Source organism: Molothrus aeneus, chromosome 8, assembly GCF_037042795.1.
Source record: "Molothrus aeneus isolate 106 chromosome 8, BPBGC_Maene_1.0, whole genome shotgun sequence".
In the NCBI taxonomy this organism is placed as follows: domain Eukaryota; kingdom Metazoa; phylum Chordata; class Aves; order Passeriformes; family Icteridae; genus Molothrus; species Molothrus aeneus.
Window position 1 is genome coordinate 4400894 of NC_089653.1, and position 21277 is coordinate 4422170.

Consider the following 21277-nt stretch of genomic DNA (forward strand, 5'->3'; position numbering starts at 1 on the left):
TCAAATTTGGGTGTTAGTTCAGGTGAGGGCACAGCCTGAGTGTGGCTCTCGTGAGAGGCAGAGCTCCCGTGACAGCACCAGGATTGGTGTGAGGAGCTGGGGCTACCTTTGGGTTTGCCTCCCAGAAATGAGGTTTGGGGATGGTTTTGCCCTTAGGAGAGCCTGGTTTTTATTGCAAAGTCCATGTGGGGGAGAGCCAGGGTCCCTTTTTGCTGCACATAGAGGGGCGAGGTTGTTTGTTTAGGAGTGCTCCCCTTAGGGCTTAATGTTAGGCAAAACATGTGACAAAATGTGACAAAATGTCACATTGTTGGCAGTTATTCTGCCAACCTTCTCTTGGCATCCCCAACTTCCTTCTTCCTCCATGGTGGAAGAGTTGTGTTGATTCTCCAGCCTCCACTCGGGGATTGCAGGGATTTGTTTCCTCATTTTTTGTCTTTTTTTTTTGGTGTTTTTTTGTCACATTTAGTTAGGCTGAACCATGTTGTCACTGATCCTCCTGAAACCTTGGAATGGCTGCCTAGAACAGAGGCTAGACAAGAGTAAGAGAATAAAAGCAGGTATTTATTAAAGGCCTTCAATAGATACACCTTGGGTAGTCAAAAACCACCAAGGGGCTGCACCCAAAATGGCCAATGAATTTTTCAGACAGATATAACTTTGGTCCATTTATATATTGGGTTAATCCTCCACTTACAGCTTCAGGTAATGAGGTAATTTACCCCCAGTTTGCTTCCCCCCAATTCACTCTTTTTTGGGGTTTATCCTTTTTGAGGCTGTAGGGTGTCCTTGGATCTCAGGCCTAGGGGGATTGAAGTAAAGCCATTCCTAAAAAAAACCCTGGACCACCCAATCCATTTTTGGAGAGTTGTCAATTCAGAGCTGCCAGCTATGACCTTCTCTTGGCATCCCCAACTTCCTTCCTCCTACACATGGTGGAAGAGTTGTGTTGATTCTCCAGCCTCCACTCTGGATTGCAGGGGTTTGTTTCCTCCTTTTTGTCTTTTTTTTTTGGTGTTTTTTCCTCTCTTCACTGAACTTTCAGCTCATTTCCTCTCCCCTGATGTCTCACTGATTATTTCTGGACTTGTCTCTCTCCCAACAAGAGGGTTCTCTATGTAGAAAGTCTCAAGATTTCCATGTGGCCTCCAGAGGTTTTCTGGCTGGACCCTGTGAGGCTGCTCTGGAATTGCTCTTATCCATCAGGATTGCTTTGATCCTTTGATTTGGGCCCTGACTCCTCACTTTTCTTGCCTCAAACCCCAACTCTTCCTCTTTGCCTCCATGACCTGCCCCAATCCAGTCTTTCCACTGGTGATTTTGACATCCCACACCCATTATTGCACTCTGAAAAATATCCAAGGGGCTTCTTCCAGATGCTCCTGAGCCTGGGAGAAATTCCCAGTAAAGACCCACAGAGCTGCCCAGGCTTTGAGACCCCCTAGAAAGTGCCAGATTTGCTGTCAATAATTAAATTTCCAGTATTAATTTCTTTAAATTGAGGTTTGTCACCGAGGTGTCTGCAGGCTTTTGCTGTTTGGAGCAAGGTGTCAGTGATTCTCCAAGGAATCTCACCACAGATTGTCCCAAATCCAACAGGAGGGATGGGAATTGTTGAGCTGTGTGCCTTGGATGGAACAGACATTTTCAGAGGTTTAGCTGTGTTTATATTCAATTAAAAAAAGGGAAAAGTTCATATAAAACTACTAAAGCTGTGGGCAGCCTTCATCTCAATTTAATCTTGGGTTTGTTCAGGCTGAAAAAGTGGTTTAGGGTTATGTGGCAGAACTTCTCTAAGGAAGCAATTTCACTCTGGCTGGTAAAGGGGCTGGCAGAAATTTAAATTCATCAACATTTTTTATATTTAATTTTTTTCCCCCTCAGCCCCTGGGTTTGTAAAATCCAGTTCTTGATTCCTGAAGTCTAAGGCTGTAAATTACACATCCTTAAGGCACCTGCTAAATTCCATTATGTCCACAGTCAGGCTGTAATTAAATGGAAGGTTGGCAGTTGTAGAATCGAGACAAAACTGGAAGGTTTTAGGGTTTTATATAGACCATGATCTTATAAAGATGAAAATTGCTATTACAGGAGGTTACTCAGCATTTGTGCTAGGTGCTGGTTTATTTTCGTATCCCCTACTATAATTTTGGATATAAAATATTTTGGAACTTCACCCCTAAAAAATTTTGCTCAAATAGGACTTTTGCACTATTCTGGGGTGGAGATCAGGGAATAACAGGGAATATCAGAATCCTGTAATGGTTTGGGTTGGAAGGAGCATTAAGGATCACCCAGTTCCCCAGTTCTGGGACACCTTCCCCTGTCCCAGGCTGCTCCAAGCACCAATGTCCAGCCTGGCCTTGGGCACTGCCAGGGATCCAGGGGCAGCCCCAGCTGCTCTGGGCACCCTGTGCCAGGGCCTGCCCACCCTCCCAGGGAACGATTCCTTGGTTATAAATGAGATTCTGGTCCTGGATTCCATCCCAGGGAGAAAAAAATTAAAGGAAGTAAAATCAGGGAGAGAGAAAGGGATGTGAAGTTCCTGGGCAGGAAGTTCCTGGACAATCCTATAGACTGAAGGGACTCAGCTCTTCCATGGTACTGCAGCTCCTTTACACCCTTGTACAGTAAATTCAAATGACCCCCTGAGGCAGGAAATGATTGGCATCTGACTCCAAGGCTTTGGAATGCTGAACCCTCGCTTTATTAAAACTATTATTATATTACTTTATATTATACTATAACTATACTACATCATACTTACTTCTAACTCCTGAAAAACTTTATTAAAACTATTATTATAATACTTTATATTATACTATAACTATGCTACATCATACTTACTTCTAAGTCCTGAAAAACTCGTGACCGTCTGCCGAAAGTCAGGACACAACTTTGCGTGATTGATCAAGGAAACAAAACAATCCTCAGCAGAATCCAACTACTAAACTCCTTCAGGTGAACAATCTTCCAACACATTCCACATGTGCAAAACAGCAGGGGCAGAGAATAGAGATAAGAATTGCTTTTCTCTAGAAAATTGTGAAGAGAAATGCGGCCACACCGTTGGCTGCAGCGTTGGGCAGGGGCATCTTCTCTGTGCTGAAAGGACAGGAATTAGGCAAGGTAAAACTTGCTGGGAATATTTGGGAGTTCAGTGGAGCAAAGGGAATGCATCAGGCAGTGAAGAGACTGGGAGATTTTGCACCCATGATGTCCAAGCTTTTAGGCAGAAGTTGCAGAGTAAATCTTGCATCAAACAACCAGGATGTGATCGCAGTTCCCCACTGCTGGTGAAGCCTTCCCAGGATTTTAGCATCCTGATCTTTAAGCCTTGGACACTTTGAAATGTCCTCCAGGGAACCTTGCAAAAGGAGATGGAATTTGAAAGCCAATATTGTTCTTTTCTGAAGCTGGGTATTCCCAACATCTCCTGTTTCCATGGGTTAGTGCAGTGCTTGTAAGGACGGCTCTGGCTGGGATTTTCTCTCCTGTCTTGCATCTGGAATTGGCATCTGAAATTCTCCCAGTGCTTTCTTCAGCCTTTTTAGGGTAAAGCTGCCTGAAGGAAAACTGAGGTGGCACAAAAAAGTGTTTGGTTCTTGTTCTTCACAGGACCTAGAACTGGAGCTGTGGTTTTTAGTCTGGGACATTTACAAATGAGTTGGATTTGCCAGAGGGAGTGAGGCAGTATGGGCAGGAAATACAGAAAAATCAGCTGAATACTGGCCAAGAAAGAGCTCTAAAGGTCCCTGCTCCAACTTCCTGCTCCAAGCGGGGATGTCCCAACTCCTGGAGCAAAGTCATCATTCCCTGGTCCAGCCTCATCTTAAAACTCTCCAAGGAAGGAGCATCACCTATTGCACTGCTCCAAGTTTTCCTGAAGTTTTCCATCATGTCCAAGCTAAATCTCCTAAATGACAACTTGGAGCTGCTTTAAAAAAATTCCTGGGGGAATAAATCCCAAGAGAAGTAATTTAAGCTTAGGAATCTGGTATTTAACAGGGATTATTGCCACTGTTTGCTTCAAAAAGCTCTTGAGTCTGGTCTTTATTATCACCAATATGGGAATATATCTAATCTCCATGGATCTGGGGGTGTCCACAAGAGCACAGAATTTATAGGCATGGAGATATATTATATTATATTATATTATATTATATTATATTATATTATATTATATTATATTATATTATATTATATTATATTATATTATATTATATTATATTATATTATATTAATTTTTTTAAAATCTTTCATCAAATGTCCTTTCTGGACAGGCTCTCAGAGATTTGGAGAAATGATAAGTAAGAAATAATTTGGCAGTTTGGGAGAGATCCCTCCACCTGGGAGATCTGAAACTCTTTGGAATGCTGGAAAAGTCAGAGCCTTTTGCACTGTTGTTTTATTGTCCTGCTGCTGAAAAAAAAGAAAAGAGGAAAAATGCAGATTTTAAACTCGCCCCCAGTGTGTCCTTGAGCAACATCAGATATTTTATGGATAAAGCTCCCTAAGCAGGACATCTCCAAGGAATGCAGGCTCATTTAGGAAATGTTTTTTCAATTGGAATCTCTTGATGAAAGGCCTGTTATAAAGTATTGGAGTTAACCTTGTAGCCTTGTTTCTCCTTTTATGGCTACAGAAGATACTTTTCCCATGTGGAGATTCCAGATTAAGGATGGTGAGAGAGTGGAAGGGAATGATTTTAATTGTCAGGAGCTTTGAAGTCATAATGGGACAATGACCCTGTGTTCCTGCTGGAGCTCAGGAGAAGCACTGGATCACTTCTCAGTTTGGGGGATCCACGTTTTCCATCCAGGCCCAAGCTGTTACCAGTATCCAGGGCTTGGAGAGGGATGAGGCAGCCATGGGAAAAGGGACTTGGATTTCTTTAAATCCCAGAACAGCTTGGGTTGGAAGGAGCATAAGAATCAGCTCATCCCACCCCTGCCATGGGCAGGGACACATTCTACCATCCCAGGCTGCTCCCAGCCCCAGTGTCCAGACTGGCCTTGGGCACTGCCAGGGATCCAGGGCACCCTGTGCCAGGGCCTGCCCACCCTGCCAGGGAAGAAGTTGAAAAAGTGGGGTCAGTTTATCATTGATCTTGGAGGTCTTCTTATTCCTTCTTTGTGTTTGTCACTTCGCTTATTAAATAATATTAAAGCGCAGCTGCTGAGTTCTTAATGAAGAAAATGTGTCAAGGACCATTTCATGTGGCTCTGGCTGCTGAATTCTGTTGTTGCTGCACTTCTTTTATGAGGAAAATAATGTAAATCAATGGTTTCCTCTTTATCTGAGCCAGTTTCCTGGGCTTTTGGCATTTCCTGCGTTTTTGGCTTTGCCTGGCTTTGAATGATCTGATCAAGGCTGGCAGAGAAGTTCCTTATGCAGAGTAGGTCTGCAAGGCACCAGTTTCTAGAAGCCCTTCTGATTTGTTCAAGGTTTAATTGCTTTGTCCTTGAATGGGATCATTAACATTTAATATGTCTTAAAGATGCTCCTGTCGCCCACTGGCTGATAAAAGCAGCAATGGATGGGGTGTGGTAGGGTTTTATTTCACTTTAATGAAAAAGTGGCCATTTCGTGCCCCGGGGTTGTTTCACTTGGGGAATATAATTAATTACAGACTGGTGAGAGTCTGGTTCATTACAATAATTCTGAATAAATTGCACAAGTAATTGGGTTGAATCATTAATGGGTTTGGCAGGCAAGGAGGTTCTACCATCCCAGTGTCAGCATTGTATCACTCAGATTTGGGTTTATCTGTCACAGACTAAACTTAAGCCACAGTTTACCTACAAATACCAGTTTTAATTCCTGTAGAATATTCCTCTAGCTGTGTTTGCTCTTCCCTGCCTTTCTGAGCTACTGGAAACACTGTTGTAAATGATAGCAATATCATTGAGGGTTTTCTGGGAGCAGTGGGAATGGAAAAACCCCTGGAAATGGTTTTACCATCAGCAGAGAGGGATTTCTGAGCATTGTTCCCACCTCAGCAGTGGGAAACACCAGTGGGACACAGTGGATCCCTGCAGGGATTAAAACTGTGCACGTGGCACTTGGGGGCAGGGTTTAGGGGAGGACTGGGCACTGTTGGGTGCATGGTTGGACTCAGGATCCTTTTCCAGCAATTCTGTGATTCCTTGCTCGTCCTGATGCCAGCAGATCCAGCCATGGTGGGATGGGTGCAGTTACAGGGGTTAAAAACAGATTCCATGCAGGATTTGGAAGCAAAGGGTTAGGGATGAGGTGCTCATCTCTTTCAGCCTTGAAAGTCAGCCACAATAAGGATTTCAGCTGGATATGGGAATGCCTGCAGTGCAAATCCTCACTGCGTTGTGGCAGCTCTTGGATTTAGTTGGAATTCCCTTCCCAGGCAGGTGGATTGCCCAAGGGATGGTACAAATTGAGTTTCTGTGCCCAGAGAAAAGGCAGAGCAAGGACTGTGAAGATGACAGCCCACAGGTACTGGAGAAGGCTCCAGGAGAGCTGAGAGCCCCTTCCAGGGCTTAAAGGAGAGCTGGAGAGGGACTGGGGACAAGGGATGGAGGGACAGGACACAGGGAATGGCTTCCCAGTGCCAGAGGGCAGGGATGGATGGGATATTGGGAATGAGGAATTGTTTCTACAGGGTGTCCAGAGCAGCTGGGGCTGCCCCTGGATCCCTGGCAGTGCCCAAGGCCAGGTTGGACAGGGCTTGGAGCAGCCTGGGACAGGGGAAGGTGTCCCTGCCCATGGCAGGGGTGGAATGAGCTGATCCTTCATGCCCCTCCCAACACAAAGCATTCCATGGTTCTCTGACTTCCCAGTGTTCCCACCCCAGCACTGCCAATAACCCATCCCTCTGTTTGCCTGAAGGACTCAGAAAAGCTCAGTGGAATTAACAGAAGGTGGAATTTTTGTTTGGCTGAAATGGGATTTGTGAAATGGACCCTCCTGGCTGTGGGTAGATGTTTCAGAAAAGGCTGTTTGGCATTTGGGAGTGTGGACACCTGGGTGGAAACTGAGCTGAGGGTGCCACTTTGCACAGGTGTGCAGGTAAACATCCCAAATCCATCTGGCACCTTCCCTTGGCACTCCAGCTTCTGGAAGTTCCCGTCCAAGTTTGGCTCCTGGCTCATCACCAGCAAAGAGAGAGCCACAGGGAATTGTGTTCCCTGGGGTTTGCTACCTGTGAGTTGTGGATCTGGAAAGTGCTGTTTGTCAGGAAAGAAATAGTTATTATTTTCTTTATATATTGTATATTTAGGGAATTTCAAACCCAAATGTCAATCCCTAAACTGTTTGGGCTGGGGAGGACCTTAAATCCCATCCATTCATACCCCTGCCATGGGCAGGGACACCTTCCACTATCCCAAGCTGCTCCAAGCCCTGTCCAGCCTCTCCTTGGACACTTAAACAGTGGAATCCTTCCTTGGATTCACATTTGGAATGTGAATATTCCAAGAAGACAGAAACTTTTAGATAAAACTTCACTTTGTCCTGAATGCACCCAAATTCCCCTTTTATAGAAAGCTAATTGAGGAGGAATTTGATTCCCATGGACACACTGACATCCCAAGGACACCCAGTGCTACTTGAAAGGCCCATGGGAATATTAATATCAGAACATTTATTAAGAAAATGTAATTCTTAATCTCCACGTGACTTTCCCAGACTATTCCAGGGCTGTTTTTCAAAATCCAGGGCTATAAGTCAGCCTCATGTCTGGGCTTTTTCCCCATAGATATTTTATTTAAGCTTTGTGCTTTATTTCTTCTTTTGACAGACATTTTATTTTATAAAAACCCTTTTATTCCATAATGAAATTTCCATAAGTTCTTGCCCATTTTAACACTGTGGAAGTGGTTTAGTGCAGACCCTCCCATGGAGGACGAGCACTTTTGCTCCTGATTTTTAGTGCTGTGAGTCCTTCCTGTGCTGAATGGCCTCAGATTCAAACACTGTGTTGGAATTCATCCCAATTCGTTCTTAAATACCTGCTCACCTCATAAAAATGATAAAAGGAAGACAAGGTTTCTTGAAGGGTCATCATGGCTTGAAATGATGAGTGTAATAATTGCTGAGGGTTTTATTGTGCCTTCCCAGTGCTGAGTGCTGAATCTTCCACCTTCATATTCGGGTGGCCAGCAGCACCTGCCATATAAAACCCCTATAAAATCACCTTAAAGGTGTCCTCAGAGCACTGAAATCCTGGGAGATGAGCCTGGGAATGGGGACCCATCCCTTTCCTCCTGGGAATCTGCTGGGTCACAACCCTAAATTGCTCTCCTAATGCTGCTGTTGTACTCCCAGTGCCAGGTTACCCCCATCAGGGCCAGGAATTAATTTTTTTTCCATGCCAGTTGGTTTTAGTTGGGTTTTGGCACATAAAACTTGATTATTTATTTCTTTTTTATTAAATCAAGAATAGGCAGGTGGTTGTTGCATCTCTCCCTGCTGCGACTATAGGCCAAGATGCAGGTGAAGTTATAGAAATTATTTATTATTATTATTATTTAAATTTTATTTTGTTTATAGAAATAAAAGGTAATCAAAGCTTGAAAAAGACGTTTTTAAGTCTCCAGGCAGGCAAATCCCCCTTTTTAAAGGATAGAAGATCACCAAATTTGGGTACCACTCCTCAGAATACCCAATAAAGCTGATTCTTATCTCTCACCTGAAAGTCACGGTATAATCAGAAAATGCCCAATAAAATAGAAGTGAAGATAGAGATACTGGGCTTTGAGCTCTTATTGCTAAATTTAAGCTAATAATTGATTTTTCCCATTTTTTCACCTATCTGACATGTCTTGTCCTAAATGCTTTAAATCAGCCTTATTAAGAATATTGTAACAAGGTCAAGTGCACAGTGCTGGGAGGTGGGAAAATGCATTAAAAAACTCAAATAGCAGCAAATTAGGAACCTCTGGATCATCCTGTGGCATAATTTAAAACCCACCAGGGAAGACCTCATTTTTTATTTCTGAAAAGCCTCATTAAGAGCATTCTCAGCTGATCTCAGCACTCATCTCCTGAGGTCCCACAGGACAGGAGGTTTCTGCCAGGGACTCTCCCAGGCGGGTTCTGCAGGGCAGCCACCAAGGTCCAGGCACTGACCCACCTGCTCTGGGTGGTCCTTTGAGGCTCTCTAGATTCTTGAGCTAAGAAATGAGGTTTTTATCCTCATTTTTTAGGGAGGGAAATGGCGAACATCAGGAAACAACTGGATGGGGCTGTGTCCATGGGGTCACAGACTGGTTTGGGTTGGAAGGGACCTCAAAGCCCATCCAGGGACACCTTCCCAGGCTGCTCCAAGCCTCATCAAAGATTGAACTCGATGACTTTGGAGTTCTTCTCCAAATTTAATGAATCCATGTCTGTATTCAATCACCTGGACATGCCTGATTTCCATGGGGGAAATCCACCCCACACAGCCCAAAGTTTGGCTTTCCAACCTTTCATCTTCCTGAGAACCCAGCATCCATTTGCCATTGGATTGATGTTTAAAAATGTATCACTGGGATTAATAAACACAGCATGCTCTACTAAACTTTTATAGATTTTAATGTGAAACTAATAAAAGGTGCCGCTTGAAAAAGCTGCACTTGAAAAGCCATTTCATAAAAAATCTTGTAAAAATTCCATCAGGCATTAAAATCTCACTTCCTAAAAGGGAATGAAATACAACAGGAGGGATTTGACTCCAAGGTACCCCAGTTTGAGGACATGTAGCAAAAACCCCATGTGATTTAAGGTTCATGGGTATTGGGAAAACAAAACATTTCTTAGAGAACAACAATTCAGCTCGTTTAGCTTCAAAAATACTATTTTACTGGTTTTTTTACTCAATATAAGCCAAATGTACAACTCTTCAAATAGAAAATGTACCAGCTCCCTCTAATACTTTGTTTTATGCCTTGTGAGCATCTTGTTAGCACTCACCGACTGCTCCTAAAATATATTTTTACTCCCAGTGGCTCCAGCTGAAAGGTTTAAGCCCTGCCAAGGGTTGTACAACAAGATTTACGAAGAAAGAGGAGCTGTTTGTGATAATTGGCTGGAATATTTATGAAGCTGAGGCCTCTGGTCTTTCAAGGCTCTGTTGGTCAAGGAAATTCTGCTCTGTCTTTATGGCACTGAGGGTTCTAAAAGTAAAGAAAAACTCCCGGGAGCTGCTGCTGGGATTCCACCAGCCTGGAGCAAAGGAGGCTCAGGGGGCCCTTGTGGCTCTGCACAACTCCCTGCCAGGAGGGGACAGCCAGGGGATGTCGGGCTCTGCTCCCAAGGAACAGGGACAGGACCAGGGGAAACGGCCTCAAATTGCACCAGAAGAAGTTTAGGCTGGATATTGGGAAAAAATTCCTTTACAGAAAGAGCTGTCAAACATTGGACTGACTAGCCAGGGCAGAGGTGGAGTCCCTATCCAAGGGACTGGGAGCAGTGGGAGCTATGGGAGAGGGTACTGGAGAAGGACTTCAAACAGTTTGGGCATGTAGGAAGGCAGAAAAAAGCAAAAAAAATATTGGGAATTGCCTCAAACATTTTTACATTTAGAGCAAGTTATGGCAGCCTATGGTAAAACCACGAGACAGAGGCTGAAGTGTAAACTTATCTCTTCTTAAATTGAGTTGTTGACAGCTTGTCAGAAGAAAAATTGTTGTAACTTCCCAATGTGGTGAAGTTGGCTGTAAATTCCAAGGAGGAAAACAGATCTGTACATTTCATCCCTTAAATAACATCCTCATGTTTCCATTGGTGTGGTGGCATGTCACCCTGATTTTTTCAGTTTTTCTAAGCTTTCTGATGTTTACGTTCTTGTAACCAACTTTCTCACACACTTTATGTAAATAACGAATTGTTTTGTGTTCTTTTATAGAGGAGAAAAATTTGGTAGGCTGTTGGTTTGTCATTGGAGAGGTGGCACTGTCACCCTCCCATCCACTGTCATTTTTGGAAAACTATAAATGTTAGAGTCAGAAATTCAAAAACTCTCTTTTACCTTGCGTGTCTGCGCTGTCTTATTTCACGTCCTATAGTGATACTGGCACACCTGGGAACATTTAGGAACCTGGATTTTTGTTGCCACCTAATTCCACTGCAGGGCTAAGGAGCTGGAAAGGGCACACGAGGTCTCCTGCTGGAACTTTTGGCCCTTTTCCACAGCCAAGGATATCCTGAGGGCTCCCAAATCCTCTCCTCTTGGGTTTCCGCGGGCCCCTGCAGCAGCTGTGCCCTTTGTGCAGGTGCCCTGGCATGGAGGGAGCTGGCACCTGCCAGGGGGTGGCACAGAGCTGGGGGCTGGAGGGGATCAGGAGTGCCCGGGGGGAATGAGGGAGCAGCCAGGGCCATGGAGCGCTCGGGGAGCGAGGGCAGCTCCACGGATGAGGAACGCGGATTTTCGGGTAGCAGCTCCGAGGAGGAGGAGGAGGAAGGGGATGAAGGCCAGGGAGTGTCTGAGTCAGTGCTCTCCTCTCCTCCCTGGGGTCACAGGCGGTGGTGGGGCACTGCCAGGAATTAATTAATTAATTAATTAATTGTCAATATGTTCTGTTTTACACATTACAATTCTAATATCTGCTTAGTGCTGTGCTGTTGAAATAATTACTTGTATTTAATGCACTTGTAGTAATTAAACTACCTGTTTTTTTACCATTTTTTACCATTTTTACTATTTTTTACCTGTTTTTTTATCGTTTAATGCAGTATTTTCACTTGTCATTGCACTGGTAGTAGTTACTTTTGCCTTTAAAGCTGTGCATTTACTGGGAGTAACCTCTGCATTTAATATTTTGCACTGGTATAATTACTTGTTTCATGTATTTACTAGTAATTAGTTTTTCATTTAATGCTGTGCACTGGGAGTAATTACCTCTGGTTTTAATGCTCTGCATTTGTAGTAGTTACTGTTTCAGTTAATACCATGATTATTTGTTGCATTTAATGCCCTGCCCTGGTAGTAACTTCTGTATTCAATATCTTGCACTTTTAGCGGTTACTTTTCCCTTCAATGCTGTGCATTTACTAGTAGTAACTTCTGGGTTTAATGCTTTGCACTTGCAGTAATTATTACATTTAGTGCTGTGCCCTTATAGTAATTACTCCTGCATTTGGTGCAGTTCACGTGTAGTAATTACTTCTTGCAATTAATGCCACGCACCTGTAGTAATTCCTTCTGCATTTAAAGCTGTGCACTTCCTAGTGGTTAATTTTCCACTGAATGCTGTGCACTGGTAGGAATTACTCTTGGACTTGTAGTAATTACTCGTTGCACTTAATAGCATGCACCTGCAATAGCAACTTCTGCACTGAACTCTGTGCACTTGTAGTAATTATTTGTTGTGTTTAATGCCACCTGCTTGGAACAGTTGCTCTCTCACTTAGTGCTGGGCACTTGCTGGTGGTTGCTCTTGCCTTTAATCCCCTCTTAGTAATTTCTTTCCCAATTAATGCCTTGCACTTGGAGCTTTTCATGCCATGCACTTCCAAGGTTTCATTGGCCTTTAATGCCACGAATTTCTGTACCTGCCTGTGCTGCAACTGCTGGCCAAAGTCACCTTCTAGAAAAGGATGGGTTAATAGAAGTTAGCAGAAATTACAACAGTCCCTTGTGCATCTGAATACCTCATTTCCAATTTTATTGAAAATGTTGGAGCTGAGGCCACCAATTTGATTGTTTTCTCCTGGTCTGTAATCATCTAAGTATAAAGGAGTAAGCAAATAATGTCTGTGATCCATAAATTTACAGGGATAAATGTCTTTTTGTGGCATCTGGGATAATAGGACAAATGTGTTGAGTTTTAATGGGAATTAGTGGACACCAACAAGTTTGGATTCTCATTTTAATGGATCAATATATTGTCAAAAGCTGGCTACAGCAACTTAATGAGGAATTCAATATTATCCTTCCTTATCCTCTCTGTATTTACCCAAGTTTTAGGAGTTAATAGAGATAATTATCCACTTCTGTTCCACTACTTCTTTCTCATTGCTTTAAATTAGCACAATGTGATTTATCAGTGGGGTTAATTAGCACGAATACACACTTAATTCCAGTCCAAATAGACTCAGAGTCAGCATTACAGCACAGGCTGGAGTATTAATGTATTTCTGCTTGCTCTGCTCTAAAGGTATGAACATGAAGAAATTAAAGTTAATTAATGATGACCTCAAAGTGAGAGTGCACGTGCATCACCCTTTTTTAACCATATTCCTGCTTTAATACCTCCAGTCTTTAAATGGGAATTTCTATTTCTAACAGCACCTGTAAATCTGATTTTCTGCCTCAGTGGAAGCCTAGAGTGGTGTTCCAGCCTAAATGAATGAGGGGTGTGCAAAAGAGGGGTGTAAGTGACTGTAATCCACTTAACCTTGGGACATGGAAAGGTTGGAGGAAATTGGGATAAAGTGAGCCCAGAAAATGCAGCACTGACTCTTAAACACTGGAACACCAAACCGACCTGATTAAAATGAATTAAATTGATTATTTTTATTAGTCTTTGAATGCTAGTCTTTTATTAGCCTAAATGGATGATGAAAACAGCAAGGAAAAGCTGTGAGAGCCAGAAATTTGTCCTCAAAGTGCTTGAAGAACCCTGTGTGCTGGAAATCAGAAGATTGTCATGGAAATAACTGGAGAAATGTGTTTTTTCTTGCAGGGAGGATGTCAGGACAGCCAACGTCATTGCAGCTGAAGCGGTCACCTGTCTGGTCATAGACAGAGAGTAAGTTCCTCCTTCTGCCTGGGGCTGAGGGAAACTCCCACTTAAACCTTTTCCAGAGCTTAATGAGAGCCTTGGATCATCTTCTCCAGAGTGGCTTCTTAATTTGGGATGATAAAGTCACAGATTTGATGAGTGGAGGGAAGGTGCCCCTAAGTCAGTGAGACAAAACTCAATAGTGACAATTACAAAACTCAACAGTGACCATTACAAAACTCAATAGTGACTATTAGAAAACTCAACAGTGACCATTACAAAACTCAATAGTGACTATTAGAATCACAGAAAGTCCAAATTGAAATAAAGGAGAAGCTGGAATTACTGTGGAAATTCCACAGCATTTGCTCCTGGCACGTGTTGGAGCAAGGTGTATCCCAGTCCCGTGTGGGGATGGAGAGTCCTTGGGAGAAGGCCACAGCCCTGCTGGGAGCTCTGTCACTCAGAGGAGATGCAGGACATCAGAAGAGTAAAATAATAATTTATACAGGAAGCTTGAGAGTATTAAGGGGGGTTAATCCAGAAAAAACTGTGCCTTGGATGCTCCAGTGCTGCAAATCCAGCTGCTCTCTGCAGTTACTGGGAATGGGATTAAAAAAATGACATAAAAGTGGAACAAAATTCCTGGGCTGGTTTTCCTGTTGTGCAGCTCTGGCACAGACCAGAACAAGACATGGACACTCCCAAGATGATGGGAATCTTTCCATGGGAATGTGCTAAGGATCTGTGAAACCCACAGAGAGGGTGAACAGGTGTTGACTTTTCACTGCCTCCCCCCATGCAGGAGCCCCAAGAAACCTTCAGGAGGGAGCCAGAAACTGTGGAATAATGAGAAAAAAATGCTGATGTTGGAAAGGAAAATAAATCCATTGGATTTTTGAAGTATGTAGGACCCACCTGTGGGCTTGGAGCTTTTAGAGCAGTGTGGATTGTTGGGGTGTCTGGGCAGGAGCTGGATCCATGATCCCTGTGGGTCTCTAGAAGTGATTCTGGAGCCCTTCTTGTGTTCTGGTGGGAGATGGGATTCTGTGCTCCTTTAGGGCTGATCTCCATCCCCTCAATCCTGATGGAACACCAGTGGTTTGTGTTATCTCACAAGCCACCATTTCTGTAAATCCAGTGTTCTGTACAGGCTGAGCTGGGGAAAACCTTCAGAAATCCTGATAAGTTCTGATTTATGTTAATTATTAATTGCAAAACCCATGGTCTGTCCCTTGAACACAGGTGGGGAACACCTGAGGGCTCCTTTCTCAACCTCGTAGGTAAAACCTGCACCCTCCCTTCTCGTGCTGAGGGGCAAAGAGAAGAAGAAGAATTTTATTATTTAGCAAGATAATATTTTGATAATATTTTTGCTTTTAATAATTAGATAATTTAGCAATCATTAATTCAGGGAAATGAAAAGCAATGAATAATTTACACTTTTTTTTTACACTTTTGCAGCAGGTATTTTTGGTTTGCACTGTGAGAGTTAAAAACCCCAAATAATTCAAGTCACTCATTCCTGATAATTTCCCAAACTGTTCCTTTCCTTGTCTCCTGTGCCTTGTCCTCAGCATTCAGTGCCCTTGAAATAGTAAGGAAGTACAAGTTAAATTTAAACGGATGAAGCTGTGGTTAATCTACCTCAGAGATTCTATTAACATTGTGCAATTAGCAGAGTAACACTATTTTAAAAATTCTTATTTATAGGGCAAGAAAAGTGACCCTATTGATAGCCCTATTTATAGCTCAGAGCAGGCTGTCCTGTGTCCTGGCCAGGGCTGAATTTCATGTCCCAGCTCTTCCTAAGGCTGTTATTTTATAGGAATGACAACAGCAGGAGCATCATTTCATGTGGAGATAAACTCACAGGACTTGTGACAATTTGGGAAATTGGCTGAGGAAAAAAGAACCAGTTTTTTATATCCAGACAGCAAATTTTTACATCTTTTGGGTTGTGGTGGTGGATGAGAACGTTGAGTGACACAGGAGGTGGCAGTGGGAGCAGGGAGTGGGTGTTCCCTGCAGCTGGAATTTGTTCCATGCAGCAGGAGGGTTGACACAAGTCACTGAGGCTGCCAAATATTTTCCTTTTCCCAGACAAGCTCTTTGCCTAATCAGATGGAACCACTGAAGCAGCAATTTCCATGCTCTGTGGGTGTCCCCATCTGAAGCAGCTCAGCAAAACTGGTGCTGCAGTTTCAAAAAAACAAATGGTGGGAAAAGACCTTTTCCTTAACACATGGGATTCCTGGAGAATCACTGACCAGTATCACCCACTGGAATTATCTACAGCAGGGCAACTCTTCCCAATTCCTTGTGGAAGGCTTCCCAAGGCATCCAAAAATTGTTCCAGCTGCCACATCTCATTAACAAAGTCAATCACACCTCGGTGCCACAGGAAGTTATTCCTAAGGGAGGCATGAGCCTGGCTCTGGATTTGCCAATTTTCCCAGCAATTTTAGGGCTGGTTTAGCTACTGCAGGATTTGTAGTTTGGGGGTAAATAACAGGGGAAACTCATCACAGGGATGAGCCAGGAACTGTGGGCAGGTTGGGTTGGAGAAGGGAATTGCTGAATTTGGGTTGGAGAAGGGAATTGCTAAAGTAGGGTTTGGAAAGGGAATTGCTTAAGTTGGGTTGGCTCTGGATTTGCCAATTTTCCCAGCAATTTTAGGGCTGGTTTAGCTGCTGCAGTGTTTGTAGTTTAGGGGTGAATAATGTGGGAATCTTTCATCACAGGGATGAGCCAGGAGCTCTGGGCAAGTTGGGTTGGAGAAGGAAATTGCTTAAGCATGACAGGAGGGAATGCTTTGCCCAAAAGGATCTCTGGAATTTAAAAAATATGTATAAAATGGCTACAGGGCTGAAGCAGCAGGAGTGGGAAATACCATGAGGGAAGTCAAACTGGAGCTCATGATGGGTCTTTAATTACCAGATGATGGTGGTGCTGCCTTGCTTTTTAATTTCCTTGTGAAACAAGAGGGCTCTTCCAGCCTCAAAAACACCCCAAAGACTCCCAAAAAGTAGTACAGCTATTTTTGCCAATCTAGGAAGATGTGCTTTGCAAAGTGCATTTCCAGCATCCTTTTCTGGCATAGGAATGAGCAAAATCCTGATCTAACAGTGAAAACAACCTGCAGGAAGCATTTGTTGCATCCCATGGACTTTGTTCCCACTTGTCCTTGTCCTGAAAATATTTGTCACAAAAAGTATTGGCATTTTTTCCCGTCTTGCAGTTGTGTTTTCGAGTACCTTCCTTTACTGGAATAATGAATTTCAGTGGGATTTGGTCCTTAATGCTCTTAATCCTTCCCTGTGAGGGTGGGGAGGCCCTGGCACAGATTCCCAGAGAAGCTGTGGATGCCTCTGGATCTCTGGAAGTGTCCAAGACCAGGCTGGATGGGGCTTGGAGCACCCTGGGATAGTGGAAGATGTCCCTGCCCATGGCACTGGATGGGCTTTAAGGTCCCTTCCAACTCAAACTTTTCTAGGAATTCTATGGTTCCCATTGGGAGCACCATCCATTTTGGTCCCCCAAGGAAGGAAGACGAAAATATGTGTAGTCCTACCTAGTCAGGTGTATTTGAAAGAAAGAACTTGGAATTCAGAAAGGAAACATTCCAAGGAATTTCCCATTATCATAAATATTTCAACACAGAAGAGGAGGTACAGTAATCCAGTGGAGAAAAGGAAGTGAGAGGGTGACAAGGGTGAGGAAATGAGGTGGCAGCCCTGTCAGGGAGCACAGCAGGGCTCCATGCTCAAGCTCTCGGGTGAGTTGGGATTGATTTAGCCAATGTTCTTCCTGCCATGGAGCACAGACCCAACCATGGGCTTAGGGAATTGGCTTGGAAACTTCAACAAACTCCACACAGCATTAATGTGAATTGTGACAAAAAAGGCCAGCTGGATATCTGATCATCTGAGGGAATTTGGGGAAGCCTTTGGGTACTTGAGGAGCCACGCAGCTCATTGCAGCCCCACCATTTCCTGCTGCTCAAACCTCCACTCTGGGAACACACATTCATATTTCACAGCACCTCTCAGATGGTTTTAAGGCATTTTTATTTCCAAGTGCTTTTTTTTAACATTTATTTACAATTCATGCACTTTCTGTCTTTAGGACTTGCCTTGACCCTACAAGATCAAGGCTGTTGTTAATGAAGTTTTTCCTGTAGTGGCACTGCAGGAATTCATCCTCTGGGAAAAAAGTTACTCTGGGAGCTGCTCAATGGTGCTGCCTCCAAATTGTTCTGAGCTTGGCCTTGTCAGAGCTCATCCTGGTGAATTTCCAGGCTCCTTGGAGGCGTTATTAGATTTGTTCCAGAAGTACAGTTGGGGAGAAGTTAACAAATACATGCTGGATTTGACGGATTGGTCCTTTAGGAACTTGTCTGTAAAAGGTCTTCTGATAAAAATGGTGCAGACATTCCTTGAGCATCTGTTCTGTGGATCAGTTTGAATAAAGATGCACAGACAGACTTCACTTGTAGGCCCTTTGTATGGAGAGAAAACAGGAGGGAAAGGCTCCAAACTCATTCCTGACGTTTGGATCATCACTGGCACCCTCAGGTACAAGTTGGTGCCACTCTATAATTCTTTTTTTTTTTCCACCTACCTACCTCTTGAAACTGTGAAAGTGTTTGAAAGTGTTTGTGGCTGCTCCTGAACTGTCAGAATATTTACACTGAGGTTGATCCAGGTTCATCTTTTATTTATATGGGATTTTTTTCCTCTCGATATAATTTATTTATGGTGCCAACAACGTTTTCCTGGAGCTCGGAGATTTAGCAGCACTGTGGGTGTTGGGAGGACAAAATTGCCTCATGCAAATGGAGAGAGAGAGGAGCTGATGGATCAGAGCCAGAACAACTCAAAGCCCAGCTGCTGCTGACAGAGAGTTACAGAATTACCTGGAATTTACTCTAAATGCTGTTTTTCCAGATTCTTGTCTTCTTCAGCTGCACATATCAAGAGGATGCACGTTTTTTTAAGGAAACATTTTAAATATTTCAGCTATTTTCTGCTTTTCCACTTTGCATTTCCTATTTTTGTCTGTGTTTCAAAGCCTGGGTTTGATTTTTTTTTTCAGGGAGGGCTGTGAGGTGTCAACAAAGGGTATTGGTTTGGCCCTCCTGGCAAGGGAAATTGGAGAAAAATGAAATAAAAAAGTATTATCCTGGCATGACTGACCCCATATAAGCTGAGCTGAGCTCTTTCAGTGGAGATTTTAGGGTTTGCTGCTCTGCTGTTTCTCCCAGTCAGAGCAAAGTTTATCCATGGAGAAAATTGGTTATGAGGAGAGAATAGAAAAAACGAAGAGAAAAGGCCAGGGGGAGAAAGAAACCCGAGCAGTTTCTGATTGAATTCTGGGACTGAGCTGAGACTTCAGCAATGTTGAGATGGGCAATAAAAAAGGGACTCAAGTGAACTTTGATAGCTTGCCCAGTGCTAAATCTGGCTTAAAATTTTTAATAAAAATTAAGGGGTTTAGAGAAACTGTTGTTGCTCCTTTCAGTGAGTTTTTTTTTCTTTTTTGTTTCACTAGAATAGATCTATTTGCATTGCCAAAAAAAAAGGGTATTTTTAACCCTGCCACATTTTCCTAAGCCAATCAAGCCTAAATCACAATATAGTGGTTAGGTAATGTCTTATGGCCTTCCAGGATGGTGTTACTGTGTTAATTAATTGTCTAAATACCTGTTTGGGATGCAATAAGGCATTAACACCCCAGTCCTGCTTTTGTCTCACTGTCACTTTCCAAGGTTTGGCTTCATCCTGTGGCACATTCCCAGCAGCAGGAAGATAAAACCTGAGATGCTGAAAGAGCTGAGTTATTCCTGTTTTCACTGCTGAGCAAGGAATTTGGGGTTGAAAAGTTACTCCCATTATTAACACATCCTAATATTAAAAATATTAGTAATTACCAGATTGGTTAAAAACCACTAACATGAGTTTATGTGAGAGCAAACGGTTTGTGCCTTCTCTTCCTCATAAATGAATTAATGAATTTGCTTGCAAAAATTATTTTCTTGATTGTATTATTTAAAATGTAATGAATTAAGTGGAGTGGAAGACTGGGGAAATTGGTGTGGGCAGAGGGCATTTCCTGAGCTGTAATTCCCAGCAGAGAATCCCAGGATGGGTCAGTTTGGAAGGGCCCACAGTGGGCACCTGGTGGCACCTCCCTGCTCCAGCAGGCCAGAGCACAGGGTTGTGTGCACACAGCTCTGGAATAGCCCCAGGAAGGAGAATTCCACTGGAAAAGCCCTTCCAGCAGCTCCAGATCCAAACCAGCTCTCCCAGTTGTCACCTCCTGCCCCACAGTGATGGGGAAAATGCAGCTTTTTCCAACAGGATAATTGTGCCTCCCTTGGTTCTGCCCTAAGTGCTGTCTCCGCACATCCATGGGGTGCATTCCATGGGGTCAGGCATCTCCTAAAGGACCCTCTCAGGACTGTCAGTTTGTCTGAGCCAGCCAGGGTCCCGTCATTCCTGTCCCAGGAACACTGAGTATCCCAGCTCACCCCATGCCTGGCAGGACATTGCATTTCCCCAGCTGCCCTGGCTTTTCCTCACCTGCTCAGTGCCATTCATTCTCTTTGATCCTACAAATCCTCCTTGAGAAAGGGCCATATTAAACATCCCCTTCTTATTCCTTATGTCAGAAATGCGGCTTTTTCTTTTATTTTTTTCAATGTTTCAGTTCATTTTTTTGTCAACTTAGAGCAATTCCTTTTCTTGAGCTCCGTGTTTCGTGCCTCAGGAGTGTCAGGAGCACAGAAGAATTGCAGGGTTTTCATTTGTGAGGCTGTGACATTAGGGCAGAGATCAGTCAAGAGACTCTGGTTTGCAGCAGTTCATCCTTTCAAATTCTTCTTCCTTGAAAAAAAGAAAACCTGTGTGGCACAGACCCAGACTGGGAATACTGGAATTGGATAGTAGAAAGTAGCTTTTCACCTGGAATATTTTTGTTTCAAGGCATTCACTGATTTCAGTTATTAATTTCTGGTTTTTCATGGAATCCCAGAATGGTTTGGGATGGAAGGGATAGTAAGGATCATCCAGTTCCACCCCTTGCCATGGGTAGGGACACCTTCCACTGTCCCAGGCTGCTCCAGCCTGGCCTTGGGCACTGCCAGGGATCCAGGGGCAGCCCCAGCTGCTCTGGGAATTCTGTGCCAGGGCCTGCTCACCCTGCCAGGGAACAATTCCTAATTCCCAATATCCTGAATTCCCTCTCTTTCAGTTTGAACCCCCTTTGACGTGTTTTTGGATTCTCTTTCTCTAAAAGATGAGAAAGCTGGGATCCAGAGGTGAACATTTCACTTTGGAAGCAGAGGGATTTACAGGGTTCCTGGTTGGAGGACAGGGATGTGATTGTTGAGGTGCCCCCACCAGCCACATTTACTCTGAAACTTCTGCTGGAGGGTGAAAACCTTCAGCAGCCATTTCAGTGGGCTGGATAAATAATTTTGGATCTTCTTGGCATTGGTTTCTGCATCTCCAGCATTTCTGAGTTCTGGGCCTGCTGGGTCACCAGCATCAAGATCCAGCCCTGCTTGCTGCCAAAAAGCCACACTGGATTTC

The 21277-nt window shown here is 43.6% G+C and overlaps 1 protein-coding gene across 2 annotated transcripts in view; it reads left to right on the forward strand.

Moving 5' to 3' along the window:
• The window catches only part of PRKG1 (protein kinase cGMP-dependent 1), a 381904-nt gene that overhangs the window by 301410 nt on the left and 59217 nt on the right, over nucleotides 1-21277 (forward strand). For both annotated transcript variants that reach the window (XM_066554198.1, XM_066554197.1), the window contains exon 8: nucleotides 13644-13709. In XM_066554198.1, coding sequence (XP_066410295.1) covers nucleotides 13644-13709 — 66 coding nt within the window. The remainder of the gene's footprint in view (nucleotides 1-13643; nucleotides 13710-21277) is intronic.